A 24052-nucleotide genomic window follows, 5' to 3' on the forward strand; every position below is an offset into this window, starting at 1 on the left:
TTATACCATGTGCTACTATGCGAATGTGTGCAATATATTCTCTCGCTTATTCGTGTCGGGACACGTGAGTCACGGGCAGGTGTTTGATCCTGGGTAGTAGGTTCTGCATGACCATCTAGGGCTGGACAGTCTCGTGCATCACTACTGCACATTCCAACTTGTGTCCAGATATCTACAGGACTGGACTTTGTGTCTTCATACCCATTCTAATGTTTACACAGGTTACTTATCCCATGAGGGATATCTCAAAAATTGAACAAGACCAAAACAAGACAAATACCGACCATTCTTCTGGTGTTACAAAAATGTGCTGGGGGTTTTACATGCAAGGGATACATAGTTTGCAATCATGAAACTGCCTAGGGTGACACTACCTACTACATATGCATAGTGGTCACTATGTGTAGATGTGGCTGCACCAAACCAGTAGGCCAAGTATGGCTGGATTTGGTGGACGTTCAGGTATGGGAGCGGGTTGTGTGCTGTGGAAGGGATGCTGGGTAGTCCATTATGCATCCAGGTGTGTTGCATTTGATATGGCCAGTTCCATCAGGACCAATCTGTGGGTATGTGCCGGTGACGTCTATACATTTGTATCGCACATTTTAATATTCATATGTTTGTGGGATTGTGTTCTACAGTATGGCCTGTCTGGTTGTATTGCAGATGTGTATACATGTTTTTGTGTTTCTTTCTGCTTCACCCGGTGCTCCCTCATACACCTCCGGTTCACCTATTCTACATACGACACAGTGTCGCCTTGGAGGATTATACCATTACCCATCCCCCCACATATTCCTGACACTCCATCATCACTGCTTTGGTTGATGGCCCATGACATGGTCAAGGTAACATATTGCATACCCTACATATGTCAGGTACCTGTATGGTTGTGTGGACAACCCTGCCATGTTTGACTTTCCACATGCTATACCTCACGCACATAGGTACACGCCCATACTTAACTTTCATGACATGGTTGGTATACCCGGGTAATACCCGTTTAACTGTGACACATCCTGACAAGTTCGGCTTGGACTGCTGATGTGCGGATTTTGGCCGACTGTTCTAATCATTGGTAGGATGCCACCTTTTCCTATGTCCAGGATGGAATATATTCCGGACACATATCCGAATGTACTGGACAACACGTACCCACAGTCAACGGTACGGATAATACTGTTCCTTTCAGCCTACATGTTGCCTTATTGTTGTAGCAATTTATATGCTCCTTCTGTTTCGTTTACATGATTATTCTATTTCCTGTCACATTTGGTATATGAAATACGGACATACTTATTGTATGTGACTATTACATGCGTTGTGGGATATAATTCGGTCATACGGTCGCTAGATATGTACATTTATCGTGTTTTTTGTTATGGACAAATCTGCCCAGCTGTGTACCCTCCCTCACAATATGGGTCAGCTGGTGACCCTGACCATTGGGCTGGACGTACCTATTGGCAGCACGCTAACATATGATGCATTTCACGTCCACTTGGTATAACTATCTACACTGCGTTGGACTACAGGCACACGGTTTTCAATGTCATTTGTTTGCGGGATAGGGACTCGTTATTCCCTACCATGAATTTGTGTTTGCTTCTTCATTTTGTGTTTGCAGGTACTGTCTTGCATGCTTTGCATACATTTCAGTATCCACGGACACTGACAGATGTGATTACTATTGCTTGCAAATTGTTATATGCAAGCATTTTAGGTTGCACGTCGACAGCTGACATTTCCACGCCTCCGTGCGGCACTTCGACACGCCCTATGCACTCACGCTCCTTTCCTATGCATGTGGCTGTGGCGGCAGCGCGCCTTCATTAATATGCATTTGGCGCTACTGCGCCATCTTCACGCTGCACGGTCGGCGCAAGCCTAACGCTGGCCTTGCGCCGAGCTTCATGAATCCCGGGGAAAAACAGAAGCTGACACTGTTCATAACTGGTGGGACATATTCAAAGGATGGTCATCATCTGGAACCAAATTGTTAAATTGGTTAATACATTCTGTGTTGATAGTTTTAGGGGTCATAATAATAATGACAGCTTGGAATTGTTTTATATGCTGCAGGTTACAAAGAGTTGCAATAACTCAACAAGTTATGATTGTAAATATAAGCAAAGTGGTAAATGCTGTAAATGATAATGTTAAAAAAACAAATGCAGTCTTTTCTTTAATTGAAGTTTGGTCCATTCCTCAAAAAAAAATAAGGGGGAACTGAAAGAACAATAGTATTCACTGTCTTTTCAAAATTGTTTCTAGCATGATTATTAGCTTAAATAAAAAGCTGCAAGAATGATATGAAACGTAAAGGGTTGTTTTAGGAATAGTATAAAATGCTGAAAAATAGAAAGTAGTAAGTGTGCTGGCATAGCTTAATTAGATATTTGCATCCATGTAAAGGAGTATGTTACTGAGAAACAAAGTCTGTAAAAATGACTGCGCAGATGGCAGCTGGAAGGACATCAATGAAGTAAAGAGATGTAACATCAAGCAAGATAAAGTTGGAACATCAAGTTTCAGGTAGTGCTGGAACACCACTTTTCAGATAATGCCAGACTGAGTTTCCTTGGACCACCGAACTTGAAAAAGAATCAGGACAAATCATAAATTAGAAAAACAAAGAAAAGTGTTATACAAAGGAAGATTGTAATACATCAGACTGAGAAAAATATCAGACTTTTTGGTATAAATATGAGTGTGTATAAACAAGCTTTGGGAATTTGCCATAGAGAGCTGACAGCATTTGTGTTGCATGCTTGATCCAAAAGGAAAATGTAATAGTAAAATGCGTATTAACTGAAGCAGTTTGTTTCAGTGTATTTATTGTACTTAGTACAATACAGTAATAAGACTAGTTGGTCACAATAAATAGTTAAATATACTGTGGTATGCATGCATGTAAATGCAAGTAACAGCAAGAAACAAACAGAAGACAGTATATAATTCCTCAAGGCTTTCCTTAAATAAATAAACATTCTGTATTTATTGTTTATGGGCAATTTGTGATGGAGTTTCACTTAAATGTATTGCTGACTCGTTCTGCTTATGGCTTTAGTCTTGGCTAAAACAGGTCTATTTTGAATCAGTTCATATACTTGTTAGTCAGTCAATCAATAAGTGGGCAAATAAGCAAATATGTATTTATATATGTATGTGTTTAAGCTTAGCACAGTGGATTAAAGCTGGGTGCTACTTACAAGTTTCATTCGGTAGCTCCAGGTGAGACTCTAACTCTCCATTTAACTACTGTGTGACTCTGGACAAATCACTTATCTAGATAATTTTCCCAGGCTTCCAAGGAAAATGTGTTTCAGTCAAGATGAATAACCTGGTTAAAAAGTGCCCAAGCTCCAGAACTAGCATATTAAAAATGCAACAAAAAAAACTCTAACTTTGATAAATAAAAGTAAATTCAGCATGGTTTAATAATCAATATTAAAAATTTAATTTACAAAAAACAAACAACAGAAATAAAAAAAAACTCCTGATTTAAATACAGACTTTCCTAAAACAGCTGTACTTAAGGGACCTTTTGAAAGAAGGGCTTGGAATTGCACATTCTGTTACCTTTCCCTCTCTAAATATTTGCTCTCAGTACCTTGGTTTATTTGCCAGTTAACTGTGCATTCATACTATGAAAGGTAGTTGATGACACAGGACTGGCGGAAGGTAGGAAAAAAACTGCCTACCAATAATTTTCAGATGGGTCTGAGAAACAGCAAGTAGCCCTTTTACTTGACAATATGGGGAGGGGGTGCTCACTGGAAAACAGGAAAGCAGATGCTCCTTTAAGTAGGCAGTAATCAGAAGGTTAGACCAAAAATCTGAAAGACAGTCCTGGCCACAATCAGCAGTCAGTACAGATACCGAAGCACAAAGAATGATGCAACTGGAGCAAGAAGCCCAAGACAAAAGCTTGTTCATGGAATTCTGCACCTGTTGCAACAAGGTCAGACTGCTATACATAAGTCAAATATAAAGAACATTACAATAAATAAAAACGAGAAGGTAAAAGTAAATGCATTGTTGATAAAAGGTCAAAACCTGGCATCAGATGTTTGATCTGGGCAGTACTGTTAAGATCTAATTTGCTTTAGAAAACAAAACTAAATACAGCAAGACTTTAACAAAATGAAATTTCTCACACAAACCTTTCCAAGTATCGAATATCCTTTGGTCTTTTTTCCATGAAACCTCCTTGTCTTGTAGTCCTAAAAAATAGTGGCAACAATAAAACATTAATGTAAACACACAAAATGAAAGCACTACACAAGAGGAGCCACAGGAATTTATACTTGTTTGTTTTTTAAAACATGCCTACGCTACACCATTAGCTGGAGCATCTGAAATGTTATATGTTTGACAACTTACCTCAAAATTCTCCTATCGGCATGCTGCATAAAGTTCAGAGGAAAAACACAATAAAGACAGCAGGAAGTGCAGGGGCCAGATATTAGAAACATAGAAAGATATATTGTAAAAAAAGGAAGAGCCACTGACATCTTAGTTCACAAAAATGTTTAATGACAATTTAAAAAGTGGAATTGTATAACATACAGAAACAGAGAAATGGAAGGAGGATAAAACTGTGCCCATACACAAGGGGAAGGGAAGAAATGATAATACATTTTATAGGCTCATAGGTGTGTACTAGGCCAATGGCCCTGGAGTCTTCACAAGCCTAGCCCATAGGATTACCCAGGCATTGTGCCACCCGACCTTAGTTCTCATGCCTTTGTCGAATAGAACCACTGGAGTGATCTCTCGGGTGAATTTTCTATTTCCCATCCACTCATCAAGATTTATCTTGAAGAGGGCCAGTGAGGTGCTCTGCTTGACATGTATGGGAAGTCTATTCCATAGCATGGGCAGTCTCTGGGTTATGAACCTGTCCCTCCAGCATGTTCTGTTGATTGTGGTAATGAGGTTGAGGTCTCTGGAGCGTGTGGTGCCGAGGGATTGGGATTTCTTTAGATGTAGCATTTCTAAGAGAGCTGGGTCAGACATGGCTTTGTAAGTCAAGCAGAGATTGCCTCTAAGTAGGCGATATGAGACAGAGAACAGTTGGAGTTTTTTGAGTCTGTCCATAAAGGACAAGTGTTTAAGGCCTAGGATCCTCTTTATGAGGTACTTTTGCGACCTCTCCAGTTGTTGTAGGTGTCGACTGAGGTAAATGCCAAATGGGGCATTGTACTCGATGATTGGCCTACAGAGGGAAGAGTAGAGGGAGACAATGATCTCTTTCTTCCTGGATGCAAAACCCTTAGTAATGAGATGTGCCACAGAAAAAGGACTTTCTGACCACAGTGGCAATGTTGTGGTCAAAAGAGAGGTTGCTGTCAACCTGTGTTCCCAGATCTCTTTTAACACCTTCTGTGTTCAGTGGACTACCATCGATGTGGTAATTCAAGGGAACCGGGTTTTTCCCAAATGGGATGATGACACATTTTTTGGCATGAGCTTAAGGCCATGGTTCTGACACCTGTCGTTGGTCTCAGTGAGGCCTTTCTGTAGGATGTCAACACCACTTGGGGAGTTAATAATAGCTCCCAACTTGCAATCGTCTGCAAACTTTGTCAGCCAGAGTCGCTTCATGTTAGCCTGGACTTCAGACAAGTGGAAACCAAACAGGAGGGGACCCAGGACCAAACCCTGTGGGACTCCATTCAAGACTGGTTTGCAGTCTGCCTTGGAGTCAGCTACTTTCACACTGTGGGTTCTATCTGTCAGCCAGTTTGCAACCCACCTAGTGAAATAGGGTTGATGCCTAGCTTAGTGAGTTTTTCTATGCTTCCTGAGTGGGGAATGGTATCAAAGGCCTTGGCCAGATCAAGGTAGGCTGTATGAATCACTGTGTCTTCATCCACAGCTCTGGTGACTGACTCAAAGAAGTCAACCAAGTTGAGCAGGCATGATCTACCCTTCACAAAACCAAACTGTGTAGGATCCAGAGTTTGGAGAATCCATATATCCTTGTTTATTACGTCTATTATGATGTGTTCCATAGCTTTGCATATCAAACTCATCAGGCTAATGGGGCGATAGTTCCCAGGGTCTGTAGTCGCTCCTCCTTTGTGGAGAGGGATGACTGTAGCAGTGCGCCATTTGGTAGGGACAAAGCCTGAGGTAAGGCTGTGATGGAACAGGGCACACAGGTGAGGTGCCAGTTCACTCTGTAGTTCATGCAGAACACAGCCAGGGGTATTGTCAGGTTCCATAGAAGCTGTATTCTTGGCCTTGGACAGTGCTGTTTTAACCTGTGCAGCAGTAATATTGGGTACCTGGCAATCTATTGGTATTATGATTGTCCTTTGGGGGGGGTAAAGTTGGCACTGAATCTGTCGGGCAATATATTGGCAATATCTGTTGGCTCGATATAGGAGGTACCATTGTGCAGTAGCTCAGAGCACATCTGGGTATTGCCATGGAGATTCTTTACATAACTATGTGGTTGTCTTTACTGTCTGCTGAAATTCTGTTTTCATAGCTAGCTTTAGAGGATTTGATGAGGGATCTCAACTTTTTGTTGAGGCTGATAAGGGAGCTTTTTCAGTCTTGGGACTTTACCTTATTCCGCATCAGTTGACTCCTTCTGTTGTAGAGTTTGTTTATGGCAGGGGAACCACCAGAATGGCTTCCTTTTTTTTGGAGGATATGGCATTGATTCTATTGGGTATGGAGAGATCCATGCATTTGTGTACGTGTTCGTACAGAGCATAGGTGTATGATTCTGCAGTCATGCAACTATTCTTCATTTGCATGGGTGATGTGAAGTTAGCTACCTCTGTTTTTAGGAGCCCAAAGTTAGCTTTGGAGAACTTTTTCATGGTGGTTTCCTTTGCGGGGGGGTGGGGTCAGAGGGATGTGGATTTCCAAGGTGATTAGTTTGTGGTCGGATCTAACTAGAGAGGAGGTGACTATTGGTGTAGAGCAATGATCGCCCATGTTAGTAATGACCAGGTCAAGGATGTCGCTACCTCTAGTGGGGGTAAGAATGAGCTGGTCCAGGGCATTGGAATTAATGAATTCCAGAAAATGTTGGGCAAGTGTATTGGTGCATGAGTAGTTTTCCCAGTTAATGGAGGGGTAGTTGAAGTCGCCCAGTATGAGAGTGTTAGGTTGGACCCGAATATTCTCCAGGGTGCTTAAGAACATGGAGTGTGAGTTTTGAGACATGGTTGGGGACCTATAGCAGGCTATGACCTGAATTGCTGTCTTACTCAATGTTAGCTGCACCTGAAGGATCTCAGATGGATTATGTTGGGCTACCAGTCTAGAGGTGTGTGCATCCTTTATGAATATGGAAACACCACCATCTTTGGAGCTTTGGTCCAAGTTGTGGGGGCGAAAGGTATGGAATGAGTTATAGCCTGGTAGTGCAGGGGTGCTTTCTGCTGCCTTGAACCAGGTTTCTGTTACAGCACAAATGTCGATGTTCTCCATTTTAAGGAGTGCTTTGAGTGAGTGCATTTTGAGATTTAGACTTCTAGCATTGAACAGCATGACCCTCATATTACATTTGTTTGTAGCTGTTACGGTGGTAATTTGGTCTTTGGAACACCACATAAAAAAGGCACTATAGGTGTGACAAGAGCCTTGGCTAGTATCCGGAAGCCCAGGGGTGACAGATGCAGGCCATCTCTGGCAAAGCATCGAGGTCTGTCTGTCATGTCATCACAGGCAGACAGATACTGGATCCCCTTAGAATGACACCAGAAACGTAGACAATTGTTGAAATCACTCATTTTCTGCTTGTACTGTGGTACTATTCTGGGTGATGGTAGGATGCTGCTCAGGGCTAGGGTCATACCTGCCTGGGACACATAATCCGAGAGCTCCTCCATGTCTCTTTTCATGTAGTCCAGGGAGGTACATCTCAGGTCAGTCACACCCACATGTACAATGACAGAATCATATTTGTACCTGTTGTTGAGGGACCTGAGTGCATAGGTTATGTGGTGGATCCTGGCACTTAACATCAGCTGACTGTTACTTTCTCTTTATTCAACCTAGTGAGTGGGACATCAGTGTGCCTCACTATTGATTCCATACCTCTCAACCTGGAAACATGAAAAATCTGGACAAAGACCAATGAAAAATAAGTACAAATCTGTACTGTGATTAACATAATATTTGCATACATAATTAAGTAACCTCACCCACTCCAATGGAATTGTGGGATACCAACTTTCAAATGCAAACCGAAGAACAGACAACCAAAATATGGCCACAGATTCTGGCATTGTCCGAACTTCCTGTGCAAAGAAGTTGAAAGGCATATAAGCACACACATTATAAGCAATTTATCCACAGGATCCTTTGGAAATTCTAGAGGAAACCATAGTGCTAAAAAAAAATCAACCCAATGAATGCAGAGAGGGCATGCAGACTCCACATGACATGCAAGTAAAGTTAATTAATTACAGAGCTACACTGCATATAGTTAAAAAAAAAACTGAAATCTGCACAACAGATGTTGCACTGTTGAGGTATCTTCAGCACGTCCATAAATATGCAATTTGGTAGGCTAACTGTGCACGTTTTCAAGCAGACCAGACACCAATATCACACATACAATTTTTCAAACATGGAAAGCAAGCCAGCCCAGCATGCTTGCCACTAACTCTAGTATTGCTTTAATCTGAAGGTTTGTTTATTAAAATATATACACTTACTTTTCATTACCTTCTTTCTGCAAAAATAGTTTTGGTTTGGTTCTAAAGACAACACTTCTAACTTCATGAATCTTATTATTGCTACTACAGTGACTGACAGTCCCATTAATATGAAGAAAACCTTTATAAGCAACCTCTTCTGATGATTCATGTACCATTACTCCAGACATGTGCCCAGTTTCTGTGAAATGGGACCCTTGTCAGAAAGAAAATGAGCAGTTTTGCTCCAACATATGAGCTGCAGTGGAGTCCTTTTGTCATAGGAGGCACACTCACACACTAAGCAAAACCAAATAAAGATTGCAAACATTCAAGCTCATTTTTGCACCACCTCTCCTCACACCTGGCGCCCAATCAGCGCCCAATGGGTAGAATGAGAAGTTTAGGGAAAATCCAATCAGTGTAGCTTTTTTCCTCCTCCCAAGTCCCAAAAGGTCTGTTTATTTAGCAAATTGCTTGTATTATACTTATCCAGTGATGTGACTGCTTACTAAGTGAGAGACTACATTTATTCCATATCAACACATAAAGCAATAAAATAATAAAGAAACATAACAAGCTTCTCTATTTCCCCATAAATTGCTGTATGTCTCTTATACCCTTGGTACACTCCGCATGTATAATAACCATATATATATATATATATACAGCATGTATAATAACCGTAATACCTGATACATTGAAGCCTCTTTTTTTTTCCATTTAATCCTGCTGCTCAGAGCAATTACCACCAGCATTACTATTATGTAATATGATGGCTATACTGAGCCACGTCTAAGGTTAACAAGTGAAATATGGTAACTAAACAGCTGCTATTCACTAGTCTCAATTTATTCTATATCTTAACAGTGTAGGGGTTTGTTGGTGAGTATTTATTTATTATTTATCATTGGATAATGGGTATTGAATGTGTTTATGTAATGTGAACTACCTCTTGCATGTCATAAGTGTTTCTTTCTTATGTTATTCTTTGATACCTCTGTATCTATGTTATTTGCACAGCATTTCTCTTGTGAGCTGACGTTTGTAATTTCGTTTAGGCTGCACTTGTGTGATCCTAAATGACAGTAAAGTTTCTTTGAATCTTTGAAATCTTTGAATGTCACCCTACAGCTGCTTTGATATTTAACAGCTAAGATGATTGCACGCCTTTCTCTAACCCTTACTCAAGATGTTCACGTCACATACATACATATATTATGAGTAACAGACCAAATATATGAGGCAAAAATCTGCATTTTTTGCACATTCTGCAGAAATCTGTACAGTTGAGAGGTATACGCGCCCCCACAAACAAACCATCTCAGTCTTCAAACTGTAATAAAAACATTCTCAGCAGTAGTCATGCTAAATTTTATCTGTAAACAGAGCAAACGCACACAGACTACACAGTTACGACACTGCAAAGTTTCAGGAGAGCCAATTTGTACGTTTTAATACTTGCTGTTCTGATCGTAGATGTACTGTGATCTGTATTGTCCGTACACACTTTCTGTTCACTACAAGCACTATAACTGGACTTATATTAAAGTGCTGTCGCTTTCATTTAACAATGTGTACTCCCTCGCAGCTCCTATTCTTTCAAATGTCGCACACACTTTTAATGCCAAAGCAGCATAACTAGACAATAACATAGCTTATTTGTACTGACCACACCTTCTCGCACTCCCTTTCATCCAATTACTACAAAGTAAAGCCCAGGAATCCTTCACTGAGGTAGAGAACTGGCTAAACAACTACCAACTAATACTAAACCCCAAAAAAACACAGCTAATACTATTCCACCCAATCAATCACTCCTCCGCCACCTTTACCATCATGTCAACCAATGGCACCCTCATCACCCCAGTAACTGAGGCTAAACTCTTAGGCATCACTATTGATCAACAACTTAAATTCAACAAGCACATATCCCAAACTATCTCTAAAGTCCATAAAAAACTTGGTTGTCTATATCGTTGCATACTATTCCTAACCCCCGAAACTAGAACAATAGCCAGAACTCATCTCTTATCAACACTACTACACGCCTCTCCAGTCCTCACCAACATTAACAAAACTAACCTGAACAAACTCTCCACATGCTACAATAAAATAGCTAGGTTCGCTGCCAATAATAGATCACATTCCCACCACTGCCAATCCCTAATTAAACTGCACTGGTTAGAATTTCCAAACCTCCTACGCTACTGCCAGTTGATCATAGCCCATCAGATTCTTTTTCATCCGGGGAAGAGCCCTGCCCTAGCTGACATATTAAACTTTCACAACCCCAAAAGGGAACTACGTTCATGTAACAAAAACCTGATTGAAATCAACCTATGCAATAACAGCGCTGGGGAGGCCCTATTCTCTTACGATGTTGCTAAAGTATGGAACACCCTCCCACCTGAACTCAGGCTACAAAGTCACACAAGCACCTTCAAGGGCCTTCTTAATTCACACCTCTATGCTAACCCTCTTTGTAACTGCAAAGACCCCCCTTGAAGACCCGCTACTCCATATAAGTGACCCACTGTATGTCTCCATTGCATGGACTATATTCTCACCTGATATACTCACCTGATATGCATTTTATTTGTTGTAAATATTGCAAATAGGGGTTCTACTCCTGAATTTCTTATTGTTGAGTATCTTATTGTTTTACAAAATTGTTCTTGCACTTTTTTGTTTCTCTTACCTTGTATACCAGTTTTTTATTGTTATCTAAACCATGTATGTATTCTGTTAACTTCCTTGGAGCTTTTCTCCCCAGGACTCCACTGAAAACGGGTACTTTGTGTCCAGTTGGATTTATCCTGGTAAAATAATGTTAAAATAAAATAAATAAATAAACAAACTCAGATGTATTCAGTACTTCCATAAAACAATATGAATGAAATGGAAATGCCTGAATAAACCCTGATTCAAAGTGACACCTAAACACAAACACAATTCTGTATAATTATCCAAGTTTTCTCATTGCCTGAATGCTATCATCACTTAATTATTTTATTTGTCGAGAATTCATTTACTTTTCCAGCTGTTTGTGTGCCCATTTTACCGGCTGATGCTGTTCAGGTATGCAAGATGGACAGAATACAGGTCAACAACAAGTCCTCAGACTTCTCACTACTTCAGTTAGCTCCGCCTTCTATGCCTGCCCCTTCTGCTCTTCAGTGACTATTTAGCGAATATTTACAATGGGAAAGATCCCCTAGGAGCAGATTGTCTTCATATTTTTTAAAGGTTTGGCAGAGTAATAAATGCCTGTGTGTAGTAGTAGTAGTATTGTTTAGTTAACGAGACAAGAGGTAACAGTGCTAAACCTTAAAAATATAACCAGCCAGTTATACTGCCATACATGCGGGAGGACATGCAGGCCCGACTTACAACAAGATCTTGCTGAATCTCCTGACAGAGTTAAACCTGATGGTTTCCAATGGCTCAGATAATCTTTCAGATTATTCAAATAGTTTGTGAAAGAGTGTAACCAAACACATGCTGATTGCTGAAAGGAACGAAACACGACCACAGTATTGTGTTGCCTACTACCTCTCCTCTCGACTGTTTCTGACTTTGTTACAGTTTTTTTATGTTTCTCTAGTAAACCACTGAAAAGTACAGTCGGTCAATAATGCCACACTACCAGACATTAGAGTTTCACGCTAATACAAAACCTGTTACATTAATGTTTCAGGTGAACTGGAGAAATATTTACTTGGCTCCGTACTTGCATTCAAAATTTCAGGTTTCATTTAAAAATGGTACTCTTTGGCAACTGAAAAATGAAACATTATTACAATGATTAAATCTTTACCCCTGTGTCTATATTTTAACAGAAATGTGATGACGTCAGCAAACTCAGCATTTCCTTAAAAAATGTAAATAAAACAAAATAGGGATTTGAAGGGGCCACTCGGGAATTCATGGCACCCTATTATTTTGTCCTCCAAAATGAGAAATACCGAGGAAGTTGGTATGGTTGAAAGGTATGATCAAGTCACCTATGACTAGTGTGTTGGGCATGCTGTTTTGCCTTAGGGGCTTTGGTTGAGTGGCACACTGTTTAGGAGAGTTATGTGTCTCATGATTAGTGTTATGTTGTGGTAATACACATACACACACACACACACACACACACACACACACACACACACACACACAATTGCCAGGACTCAGATTAGAACCCTTACCTATGTAGTTATTGGTATTATTGTGTTATGCAGTTACCGCATGCACCACAGGCAAAGATAAACATGACAAGTTGCACTGGCAAGTTAATGGAACATTGCGTCAAACAGAATTTGACAGAAAGACTAATAAAGCAGAAAAAGGCAGAAAAGTATCAGTATGCAGTACGGCAGTAACATTGTACCTAGCTGGATAAATGACTTATGAATAACATAATGAACACATTTTAGACACGTGATTACCAACTAACACAGAGAACTGTCTGGTTACGTGACTTGCTTAGAGTCATGTGGTAGGCACATGGAGGATGAGGGAATCAAACTATGGACTACATGAAGGAGTTCATTAACAGCTCACAGCCTTACTCCTCTATGCAAATTGCCTGACAAAACCAGAAAACCCAGCAATCCATAAAGACACAAGGAGAACATAAACCTTTTCATACATTATGTGGACAGAGGCCAGGACTGAATAACAGATGCTGTTCCTGTGAAGCAGAAACCTGGCCAACTAATGCGATGCGCTTTACAGTAAATAAAGGAAAACAAGTAACTGTAGGCTGAGATTCATAGAGGTTACAGCAGTGCATGGTGCAAAATACCACAAGATACAGCCATGCAGATGGTGTGGGAGATTCAAAGACACCAAATGAATGAGTGTACAATAGAGGAAGTAGTGAGATATGCAAGCACAGGCCAATGAGTACATAATGACAATAAATGAGGAACTTGGTGCAAATGAAGAAATCCAAAATGGCAGACAGATTCTGAGGCATATAAAAAGGCTTATTACCCATGTTTAATGTGAAGATTTGTGGTGTACATGACGGGAGCTATGCCAGGAACTACACAAGCATTAGGAGACACTGTTGGAGCTAGTGCTGTCAGTGTTGCACATTATGGCCAACCACACCAATGGACAAGACACAACCAGCACCTGATTTAACTCTGCCTGAAAAAACAATAGAAAGTGAACTGCTTCTGACTGTACAGGGATTCTGTAAGAGTCTTGGCAAACTGTGTCACCCAGAAATGGAACTGAGCAGCATGTGAGGTATATCCATGCCTGTAGATTCAAAGAAAAGTGAAGTATTAGAAATCTTAACTAGAGAGACCTTCCAATGACCTATGGTGGGAGTACATTGCAGACATCAAGATATCTTAAACCAGTTCCTCAATATTATGCTGCAACACATGGAGAAGCATATCTGGCTCCCCTAAAACATTTTTAAAGAACCAACATCATGTGGGCCATACCCATTTCCTCAAGGTCCTGGTTGCCATAGGTCAAGGTCCTTCCTAGTCCAGAAAATGAGTAATTATAAAGTGGCAGGGCTTCCATTCCCTCAGTTGCCAAGTGGACTGTAATGTCCAGGCAATTATTTATAATGTGAAAAAACACAAAACAGTGACTTCCAAAAAATGTTTATTATTCCCTTGATATTTTAACAAACTCTGGATATTCAGAAACACTGAAGTTTCCTTAAACAATAGCTTTTCAAGAGAATCACAAAGTACCTTGGTTTCAGAATTCATAGATGCCGCATATCTTCTCCCGACACAGAAAAAGGATCAAATAAGTGATAATTTTATTTTGACTCAGTACAAACAGTAGTAGGATCACTGAAGTCTGGATAAATCCATGGCCATGAAGAACCACAAACTAAAGCCACCAAAGCACACAAACATGATAAATAAATGAAAAACCACAAGCCAGTGACCTCCAAAAAACGTTTATTGCTCCCTTGATATTTTTTGGAGGTCATTAGTTTGTGGTTTTTCATTTGTTTATCATGTTTGTGTGCTTTGGTGGCTTTGGTTTGTGGTTCTTCATGGTCAGTGACCCCAATATGGATTTACCCAGACTATTTCGTAACAGTTTGCCTGATTTGCAGCAAAGAACAGGTCATAATTTTTCACTACATCCAGCCCAGTTAGAGGCTGGTTCTTCACATTTGGAGGCTGTTACTGGATCGGGCAGTGATGTCAATGAACCTACTACTGTCTGGCACAGATGGGAGTCAAAACGAAATGATCGCTTATTTGACCCTTTTTCTGCTGTTGGGAGAAGATATGTGGCATCTATGAATTCTGAAACTAAGGTACTTTGTGATTCTCTTGAAAAGCTATTGTTTAAGGAAACTTCAATGTTTCTGAATATCCAGAGTTTGTTAAAATATCAAGGGAGCAATAAACGTTTTTTGGAGGTCACTGGTTTGTGGTTTTTCATTTGTTTATTATATTTGTGTGCTTTGGTGGCTTTGAATTATTTATAATGTGTCTGTGTACCATCCATGCAGTGTACACAAGTCACATATATAGCACACATCCATCCTAAGCATGCCACATATAGTAGTTTGTGTGTTGCACACAATGCTGGATGTGCCCTAGAACTCTGTTGGATGCCTCTGATATGGAATCTGCAAACAATGCAGGAAATGTCCTATAATACAGCCCATGCTGAAACATGAATCATAGTGGAACAAGTCTTTAGACTAATAAAAGGATGCTTCCAAAGTTTAGACAGTTCTAGAGGTGTGTTGCAATGTAATCCAGACACAGGCAGCAGATATATGCTGTGTGGGTCATGCTCTACATTACAGTAGTTTGTAAACATCTGGAGTGGCAAGGGAGTGTCATAATAGGATCTGTATAAGTCACAGCAGTAGTAGAAAGGCAAGGCGGTGAGTTGAAGGAGGAACATACAGGAGAGGAGGCACAGCTGTTGCAGACGTGGGCACAATATATTACAGCACTGGCATCAGTCCACAACTAAGGGCAAGACCTAGAAAACACAGAAAAAATGATGCCTGCAGCATCACTCTCATGCTATGTAGGAGAGTGCATGGATGGCCATACTGAGCATCAGGCATCATCTTCCCACTGGGTGGGAGGTAAGCAGGGTACAGTGTTCCTCACTTCAACAGGTGGGTGGGACACAGTGATAGGTAACTGTAATACTATAAAGTGGGTTACAGTCATAGCAGGTGAACATGGAAGCCATATACTTTAGGAGGTTGTGGGGAGTCAAGGATCACATCCTCCAGTGGTGGGGATGGACTGTCAAAATGTGACTGATGCCAGTGTCCTCTATGTTGGCTTGTGGTGCTGAGCCTGGATCTATTCCATGGCAGGGAAGGGGTAAAGCTAAGGAACCAAGGAGGTGCACCCTGAGAAGACATTCCATGTGTCTATTGAAATGAGTGATGCTGTCCATATTCTGGACAACCACAATGACCAGGAGTGGCAGGCCATGTGCCCACAGTTGACTCTAATGCCATTACATCAGTGATCTGTCTAGTCTAACTCAGAATGGCATGTGCCAGCCTACTTTGCATATAGACCTTCCCACAACCACCATTTAGATGTCCTGCACAAAAAGTCCAGAAATCAGTTGCAATATGTCTCATGGAAGTATCTATGGAGGCAATATTTGCCACTAGTAACCTCAGCCACACTGTTCCCCCCATACTTATTCTCCAGATCCCTTTCCAGTTTGTGTATGTACTACTGCAAGACAGATAGCACACTCTTCTCCATAATGCTGTGCACTTCAGCTGTTTGAGCCTGGTCACTGACCTGCACATTTGCTAGTTGGCTGTGAGTGTCACACACATATCATGGACAGTGCTGGAACCATGACAGTGCTGTACTCCCCCATCTCAAGGCAATATCATCATTATTTCTTAAATTTTCAGTCACAATCAAACCTCACAGGTATACACATAAGGTCACTGTAGCTTGTGTGGGGGCTAGAGACACTATAGCTTTTATTTCTTTAACATTACTCAAAGTCAATCCTCAGAGGAGTACACAGAAGGGCAGTATAGCTTGTCTAGAGGCAGTGTACTGTCTAGGAGCGAGAAGCTGGAATACATTACATGATTATTATTTTTTCACTTTCCTCATAATTAAGCATCAGATATTTATATAAGCTAATATCTTTTGGGGGCAGAGGTAAGCAGGCATGCTGTGTATATATGTCTGACAGCATCAAACAGAAATATGTTACTGTGCTCTATTTATCTTAAACTTACTTCTCAGTCTAACATCAGAGAAGTACTGACGGTGGCTGCCTTCTGAGAGCAGGAGTGAGGAGGCATACTACTTTGATGCATGGCAGCAGCAACTGGAAATATATAACTGTGGCCATGTGTTGCTCCACCTTCATCCCAATCTAACATAACGGGGCTACATAGAAGGTGACTATTTTTTCATTTTGCAAGTAGGGTATATTACCAGGTACAATTTATGTGTCTTCCAAGTTTAATGGTAACTACTACTTTGTCAGCTTTGAACATAATATTCAGCCTTGGATTCAACTTGAAAGAAAAAAACATAAGGCTGAACTTCCTTCCCTGCACAATTTTTAATGGATCAAACAGTTAGAAAAAAATCAATAAAATGTTTAACGGAGCTTTTAGAATCCCAGGCTTCTGGAAGCCTACCAGCTCAAGCACACCAGCTGAAATCAATTTTCCTCTGCGATTATTGAAATGTAGTCTTGCCCAGTTACAGCATGTTAAAAGGATACAGGGAAAAGCTGAGATGTAAGATGAAGTGTGAGAAAACAAGAAAAGAAGAAAAAAGAAATCTGGATGGCTTGGGGTACAAAAGGGGGGAATCTAGGGGAACTGTGGACAGCAGAGGTAGGAGCTATGTAGTTCATAGATTAGTACTAGGCTGGCTGCCCTTGTGGGTAATTTTAAGGCTAGCCAATTACCCATGTGAGAATCAAACCCTGCACCTTGTGTCTATAAGGCAAATATCTTAACCATTACACCAACCTTTACCTAGGGCTCCATTTCATCTAAGGCCAGTACTGCTAGCAATGAGGGAGTTTTTCTAAGTCTCGAGCGCCGTCCTCTTGTGTGAGGTGTGTGACTCACATCACCATGTAGCCATTATACCTCCATATGCATGTGCAGGCTTCAGTGCACCTGCTGAGGAAGACTACTATATTCACAGATTGGTGAGATGAATATGTTATCCAGGACCACTCCCCAAAAGCTTTGCTACCACTCCTGAAAGGGACTGTGGGATAGGACATCCCTGTAAGCACTGTCATTCTCCCCACATCAACCCCAGCAGATGCCCATGCCACTGAGAAAACATGAGTTGCCTGGCTTGTATTCAATGCTTTATTCTTCTAGGGCAACATAGCTAGCTTGTTTTGAAAATTTTGGAAAAAAAAATATGGAAACACTATAGAGATCAACAAGTGCCAAAACCAAAAAACAATAAAGAGAAAAAAATCTGCGGAACCAAGCAGATGACATTATAATGGCTGAATCAGTTAAATCACTTTGTAAAAAAATCTATGAGTGTCCTGATGAAGTTCTCTTAATGATAGGGATGAAAGCTCTTAGTCTATGTTGTTTAAACAAACTGTGTGGTTCACCGAACACTCGTGGATTTTTTACAAAGTGATTTACCTAACTCAGTTATTACAACATGATCCACTTCGTTCCATGACTTTTTTTCTGTTAACAATATAGAGGTGCTGACATTTGCAGCTAAGGTGAAATTAAGATCAGAAAGGCCATTAGAAAGTGACAAACTGCGACATTTACAAAACATTCACTTAAAAATAAAAGTGCTGGCATCCATTCTCTTCAGACTAATAAACAGAAAAGCTATGAAAAACATAAATACATTTGTAAAAAGCTGATATACGCATTCTTTTTAAATGTTGTGGTATAAAAACTCATTATTTTTTACTAAAATCCAGGCTATAGCTTCTCCTTTATCTTTGAAAGATATAAACTCTGAAATTATGACATGACTTTATCGAATAGTTGTGAGATATAACTATTTATATAAAGGAAACAAAAATAGACAAACCCAGCCAAACATTTAGGAGCAGACTTCTTGTAAATGGTCAGCAAGTAGGAAGGGAGATAAAGAACTGAACTTGGTGAATTAAACTTAAAGGAATAAAAGGAGAAAAGAAGTGGGTGGCCATTGAAAGTCTGACTATAAGTGGAAATAGTGTAAATGTGCATGACTTTTGAGACTGCAATATCTCTGGGTTTTCCTAATACTCAGCGGTATAGCGATCTTTAAAAGGGGAGCAGGAGTGGCATACACAGTTGGAATCTAACCTCCGGTTATTGACCAGGCTTGTAATAGTTTCAGACTGATAGCCTCGTTTTACCTGTGTTTACTCTGTCAGCTAATGCACAGGACTAAATGGTGCAGGGGTGAACGTTTCCACCTTCATTTACTGACTGTGACATTGAGCAAGTCACTTTACCAGACAGTGCTTTGAAGTAATTGGGAATGTGGGCTAAACTTCTTAATGGTCTACTGCATGCCTAGTAAGAATGACAGGGTAAGGTTGACATAATGGTAAAGGTGTTTACCTCACAGATACGAAGTACAGGGTTTGATTTTCACCTTTGAGAAACTGGCTAGGCTTAAAAAGGTCCAGAAGGGCAGCTAGCCTAGTACTTAGCTATGAACCTATGATCTCAAAGAGTACATATATATGTATATATCTATATATAATCTATATATATATATATATCTATATCTGTATATATATATATATATATATATATATTTTTTTTAGCAGAAATGGGAAGTTTTTCCAACAAAATACTTAAATTGTAATTGTGAGTTTTGCGCATCAGTGTTTCTTACAATTTCAGTTTTTGCCCCATACCAACTTAATCATACGTTCTAACCTAAATTCTAACCCTGTCTGAACCCCAGCCCTACACATTGCCTTATGAACCTTTTCTTAACAATACAGTAAACAAGACACTCACACTTCACATATATCACCATACAAGGACTACACTAAATCTCTCCCCTTCCCTAGCCCTTAACCTTAACTTCAAACACAGGCACACGCATGCACGCAAGCAAGTGAACACACACACACACACACACACACACACACACACACACACACACACACACACACAGACTCCTACTTAACATGACCACAAGAACAACCTCCTACAGAAAAGGAACACTCATTCTTCTTCCTTTCATTAACTCCTGCACTCAACAAAATTATATATATATATATATATATATATATATATATATATATATATATATATATATCGGTCTACTTCAAATGAGCAAAAGCTCACAATATCAAATCCCAAATCACCGAGATGAGTTTGTCGAAACTGCAAAACATTGAAAGTACAGAACATCGAACCTCAGAATATTGAAACCAACTCTCTGATTATTGCTAACCAATCTAACAATTAAAAATTTAACAAAACATCAACATAAACTTTCTGGTAACCAAAACTAATAAATAAGTCACCCAACACTGCATATTCAATATCCACTACTGACTCTACCCACAATTCCAAACCACCTTAAAGGAACAAAACTCCAATAAATAATTAAAACGCAATAATAACTACACCACATGGTATTTGCAGGGGGGCAAGCCCCCCTGCACCCCTGATGTGGGAGGGCTCCATCCCCCATAAATTAAATATAGCAACTCGTAGACCGCACTACTGTGAAGAAAAGGGCACATTTACAGGTATGTTAACACTGCTGCTACTGATTACATGTCAATAACCTCTATTCGATGTTCCAAACTTTGATGTTGTATACTTTTGATGTTTTGCAGTTTCGTCAAATTCATCTCAGTGATTTGGGATTCGATATTGTGAGCTTTCTCTCATCTGAAGTAGCTATATATATATATATATATATATATATATATATATATATATATATATATATATACATACATATATATATATATATATATATATATATATATATATATATATATCTTAGCAGAACCAGGATAGCTCCTTTATTGCCACGAACACCAAGACTCAAATAACACAGCAAACCAGATTTTGGTTCAAGCCTTCTTCAGTGCACTCTGCATTACACTTGAATACAGACATTTAAACAAAAACACTTATTAATCAGAAAATAAAAAACAGCATGACCAAGTCAAAAGATCAGATATCCACGGCAAAATAAATATTTTATTCACTTCCCTTAGCGCTTTCCTCTAGAAGGTACAACAGACTTCATCAGAGTGAAGAAACATTCAACATACACACCCATAAATACTCCTTCTCTAGTCTATTACTTAACTAGATAACCATTAATAAATTAGCCTTAAAGAAATAACGCAAATGAAGCCGTCAGCAAATATCCTAAATCCTGAAAATTGTAAAACCTTTCACAAGAAGTTAAAAATGTAAAAACTATATTTGATAAGATTTTAATTTTAAAACAATAGCAATAGACATATAGTCATTCATCCCTGGGTACTGGTTAGCATTTAACCTAAGTTGTCATAGGAGTTCCCTATATTTTAGGAGGTTCTCCCACGGTCCACCCCTCCCAATTTTAGAGACTATCTTCTTCTTCTTATTCTTTCGGCTGCTCCCGTTAGGGGTCGCCACAGCGGATCAACTGTTTCCATTTCTTCCTGTCCTCTGCATCTTGCTCTGTCACACCAACCACCTGCATGTCCTCTCTCACCACATCCATAAACCTTATCTTAGGCCTTCCTCTTTTCCTGTTACCTGGCAGCTTCATCCTTAGCATCTTTTTCCCAATATACTCTGCATTCCTCCTCAGCACATGTCCAAACCAACGTAATCTTGCCTCTCTGGCTTTGTCTCCAAACCTTCCAACCTGGGCTGACCCTCTAATATACTTATTCCTAATCCTGTCCATCCTTGTCACACCCAGTGCAAATCTTAACATCTTCAACTCTGCCACGTCGAGCTCTGACTCCTGCCTTTTTGTCAGTGCCACTGTCTCTAACCCATATAACATAGCTTGTCTCACTACCCTCTTGTAGACCTTCCCTTTCACTCTTACTGGTACTCGTCTGTCACAAATCACTCCTGACACTCTTTTCTACCCACTCCATCCTGCCTGTACTCTCTTCTTCACCTCTCTTCCATACTCACCATTACTCTGAACTGTTGATCCCAAGTACTTAAACTCATCCACCTTCACCACCTCTACTCCCTGCATCCTCACCATTCCTCTATCCTCCCTCTCATTCACACACATATATACTGTCTTAGTCCTGCTGACCTTCATTCCTCTTCTCTCTAGAGCATATCTCCACCTCTCCAGGGTCTCCTCCACCTGTTACCTACTCAAAAGAAAAAATAATGGCCACTGTTGCTACTGATGTGTTTAGCTAAAGAGTTGTTAGGCTTGTTTTTTCGAATGTTCAAGGAGTGTTCATATATACGCTCCTTGAAGTTACTCTGGGTCTTGCCCACATAAAACCCTGAACATAATTTGCACAAGGCCAAGAATACAATACCAAAAGTATTGCAATTACAGTGAAAGGTTGCCTTGATTCTATAGCCATTGACCTTCATGTTATCCAAAACCAGTATATACTTACACCGAGGACAAGCCCCACATTTAACAGTCCCTGATTTCTTCTGTATTGAAAAACAAACATTGTCTCCCTGTTCTAAAAAGTTTTTTTATAGGTTCCCCTTTTTTATAAACGATTGTAGGTTTGCTACCAAACTTGCCTACAGTACTATTGAACAGGGAAAATATACCCCAGTTCTTGTAAAAAAAAATGATGAATGTTGGCATCCTCATTATAAAATTCATTTATGAATGATGTAGTATAATATCTACCTGAAACTCGAGTTACACTGGGAAACCCCCCAGATTTCCTGTAGTGGGGTATTTATAAGGGGAATGATTTCACCTACATTCCTTTTGTCTGTATTATCAAACCTCACAGAGTCTATAAGGGAGGAGGGGTACCCTCTTGCAAGGAACATTTCCCTAAGTACCAACTCTTCCACCTCAAATACGTCGTTATCAGAAATCATCCCAGCCAACCTAATATATTCGCCTTTAATAATTCCTCTTTTCTGAAAATCGGGGTGGTTACTAGGATAATGCAAGTAACCATTACAATGCGTAGATTTCTTGTAAATAGTCATACCAAGGTTGTTTTGACCTTTAATAATTTTAACATCCAAACAGTTCATAGAGGAGCCATTAAAAGTGTAGGTGAATCTTAAAAATGGGGTGGTCAAATTTAAGTATTCAACAAAAATGGAGATTTCATCAGGGCCCCTGTCCCAGACGATAAAAGTATCGTCCAGGTACCTGAGCTAGACGAGCCAAGGGGTAATAACAAAAATGGTTAAATACAAATTGTTTTTCCCACTGAATAAGAATAATGTTGGCAAATATTGACAGACAGGATGCACCCATAGCCACCCCCCTCACTTGTTGAAAGTACTGCCACTTTAGAAAGACAAAATTGTACTTCAAAACTAACTCCATAAGTAAGGTAAGAATACTGGTTTTGTTGTGGTCAAGGTCTGTAGATTCATGCAAAAATTCCCCAAACTAGGTAAGCCCAACCTCATGAGGTATAACATTAAAAAGCTCTATAACATCAATGGTAAGAAAAATAGTGCTCTCCAAATGTTTAGCTCTCCTAACCTTCAACAAAAGTCCCATGAGACTTTGCACAGATGGGAAAATGGTGTTAAATATTTTTGTAACTTGACATCAATATACTTTACCAATGGATATGTTCTGGAGCTGCTTGCACTAACAATTGGTCTAATGGGGGGGGGGGGGTCCAGTGGTACTTTGATGGATCTTAGGGATCCCAAAAATTGGTGGTACCACTGGAGACTTCACATACAAAAACATTAAACAGTTCTAAATTAATTTGTCCTTGATTAAGAAGGTCTCTAAGAAAGTAATCTATTTTTGTATAAGCAACATGAATGTAGTTTAAAGACACTTCCTCATAAAATTCACTGATAAAGACAAATACATTCATATAATTAATGTAATCCATTCTATCCATAACAACAACACCCCCCCCCCCTTGTAGGGTTTCATCACCCTACTAGTAGTATTTTTTGCAAGCTTGTTCAACAATAACATTTCAGACTTAGACATACCAACAGTGCTGGATTCAACATAGGATAAAACACTAATAGCCTTCAAATCAAATTCCACAAATTTTTCAAACAACAACAGTGGTAAAGCTAAAGGTGGGTTGAAGGTACTAGACCTACAAAGCATTTCCCCCTCATTACTATAATCAGCAGCATCAAAAATGAGCTTAATGTTTAACTTCTTCAAAAATAATTTGAGGTCGAGCAAAATCCTATCAATCTTTAAGTTACAAGGCAGTACAAATGAAAAGCCATTACTAAGAAGCTCTGCCAT

General features: G+C 39.8%; 1 protein-coding gene across 1 annotated transcript in view; it reads right to left on the reverse strand.

Annotated features, from left to right (window-relative positions):
• The window catches only part of LOC122798356 (cryptochrome DASH-like), an 807604-nt gene that overhangs the window by 252342 nt on the left and 531210 nt on the right, over positions 1 to 24052 (reverse strand). The window contains exon 11 of the mRNA XM_044067208.1: positions 4167 to 4226. Within this exon, the coding sequence (XP_043923143.1) occupies positions 4167 to 4226 (60 nt within the window). The remainder of the gene's footprint in view (positions 1 to 4166; positions 4227 to 24052) is intronic.

The sequence above is a fragment of the Protopterus annectens genome, chromosome 3.part1 (assembly GCF_019279795.1).
Source record: "Protopterus annectens isolate FY-2018-M chromosome 3.part1, PAN1.0, whole genome shotgun sequence".
Lineage (NCBI taxonomy): Eukaryota > Metazoa > Chordata > Ceratodontiformes > Protopteridae > Protopterus > Protopterus annectens.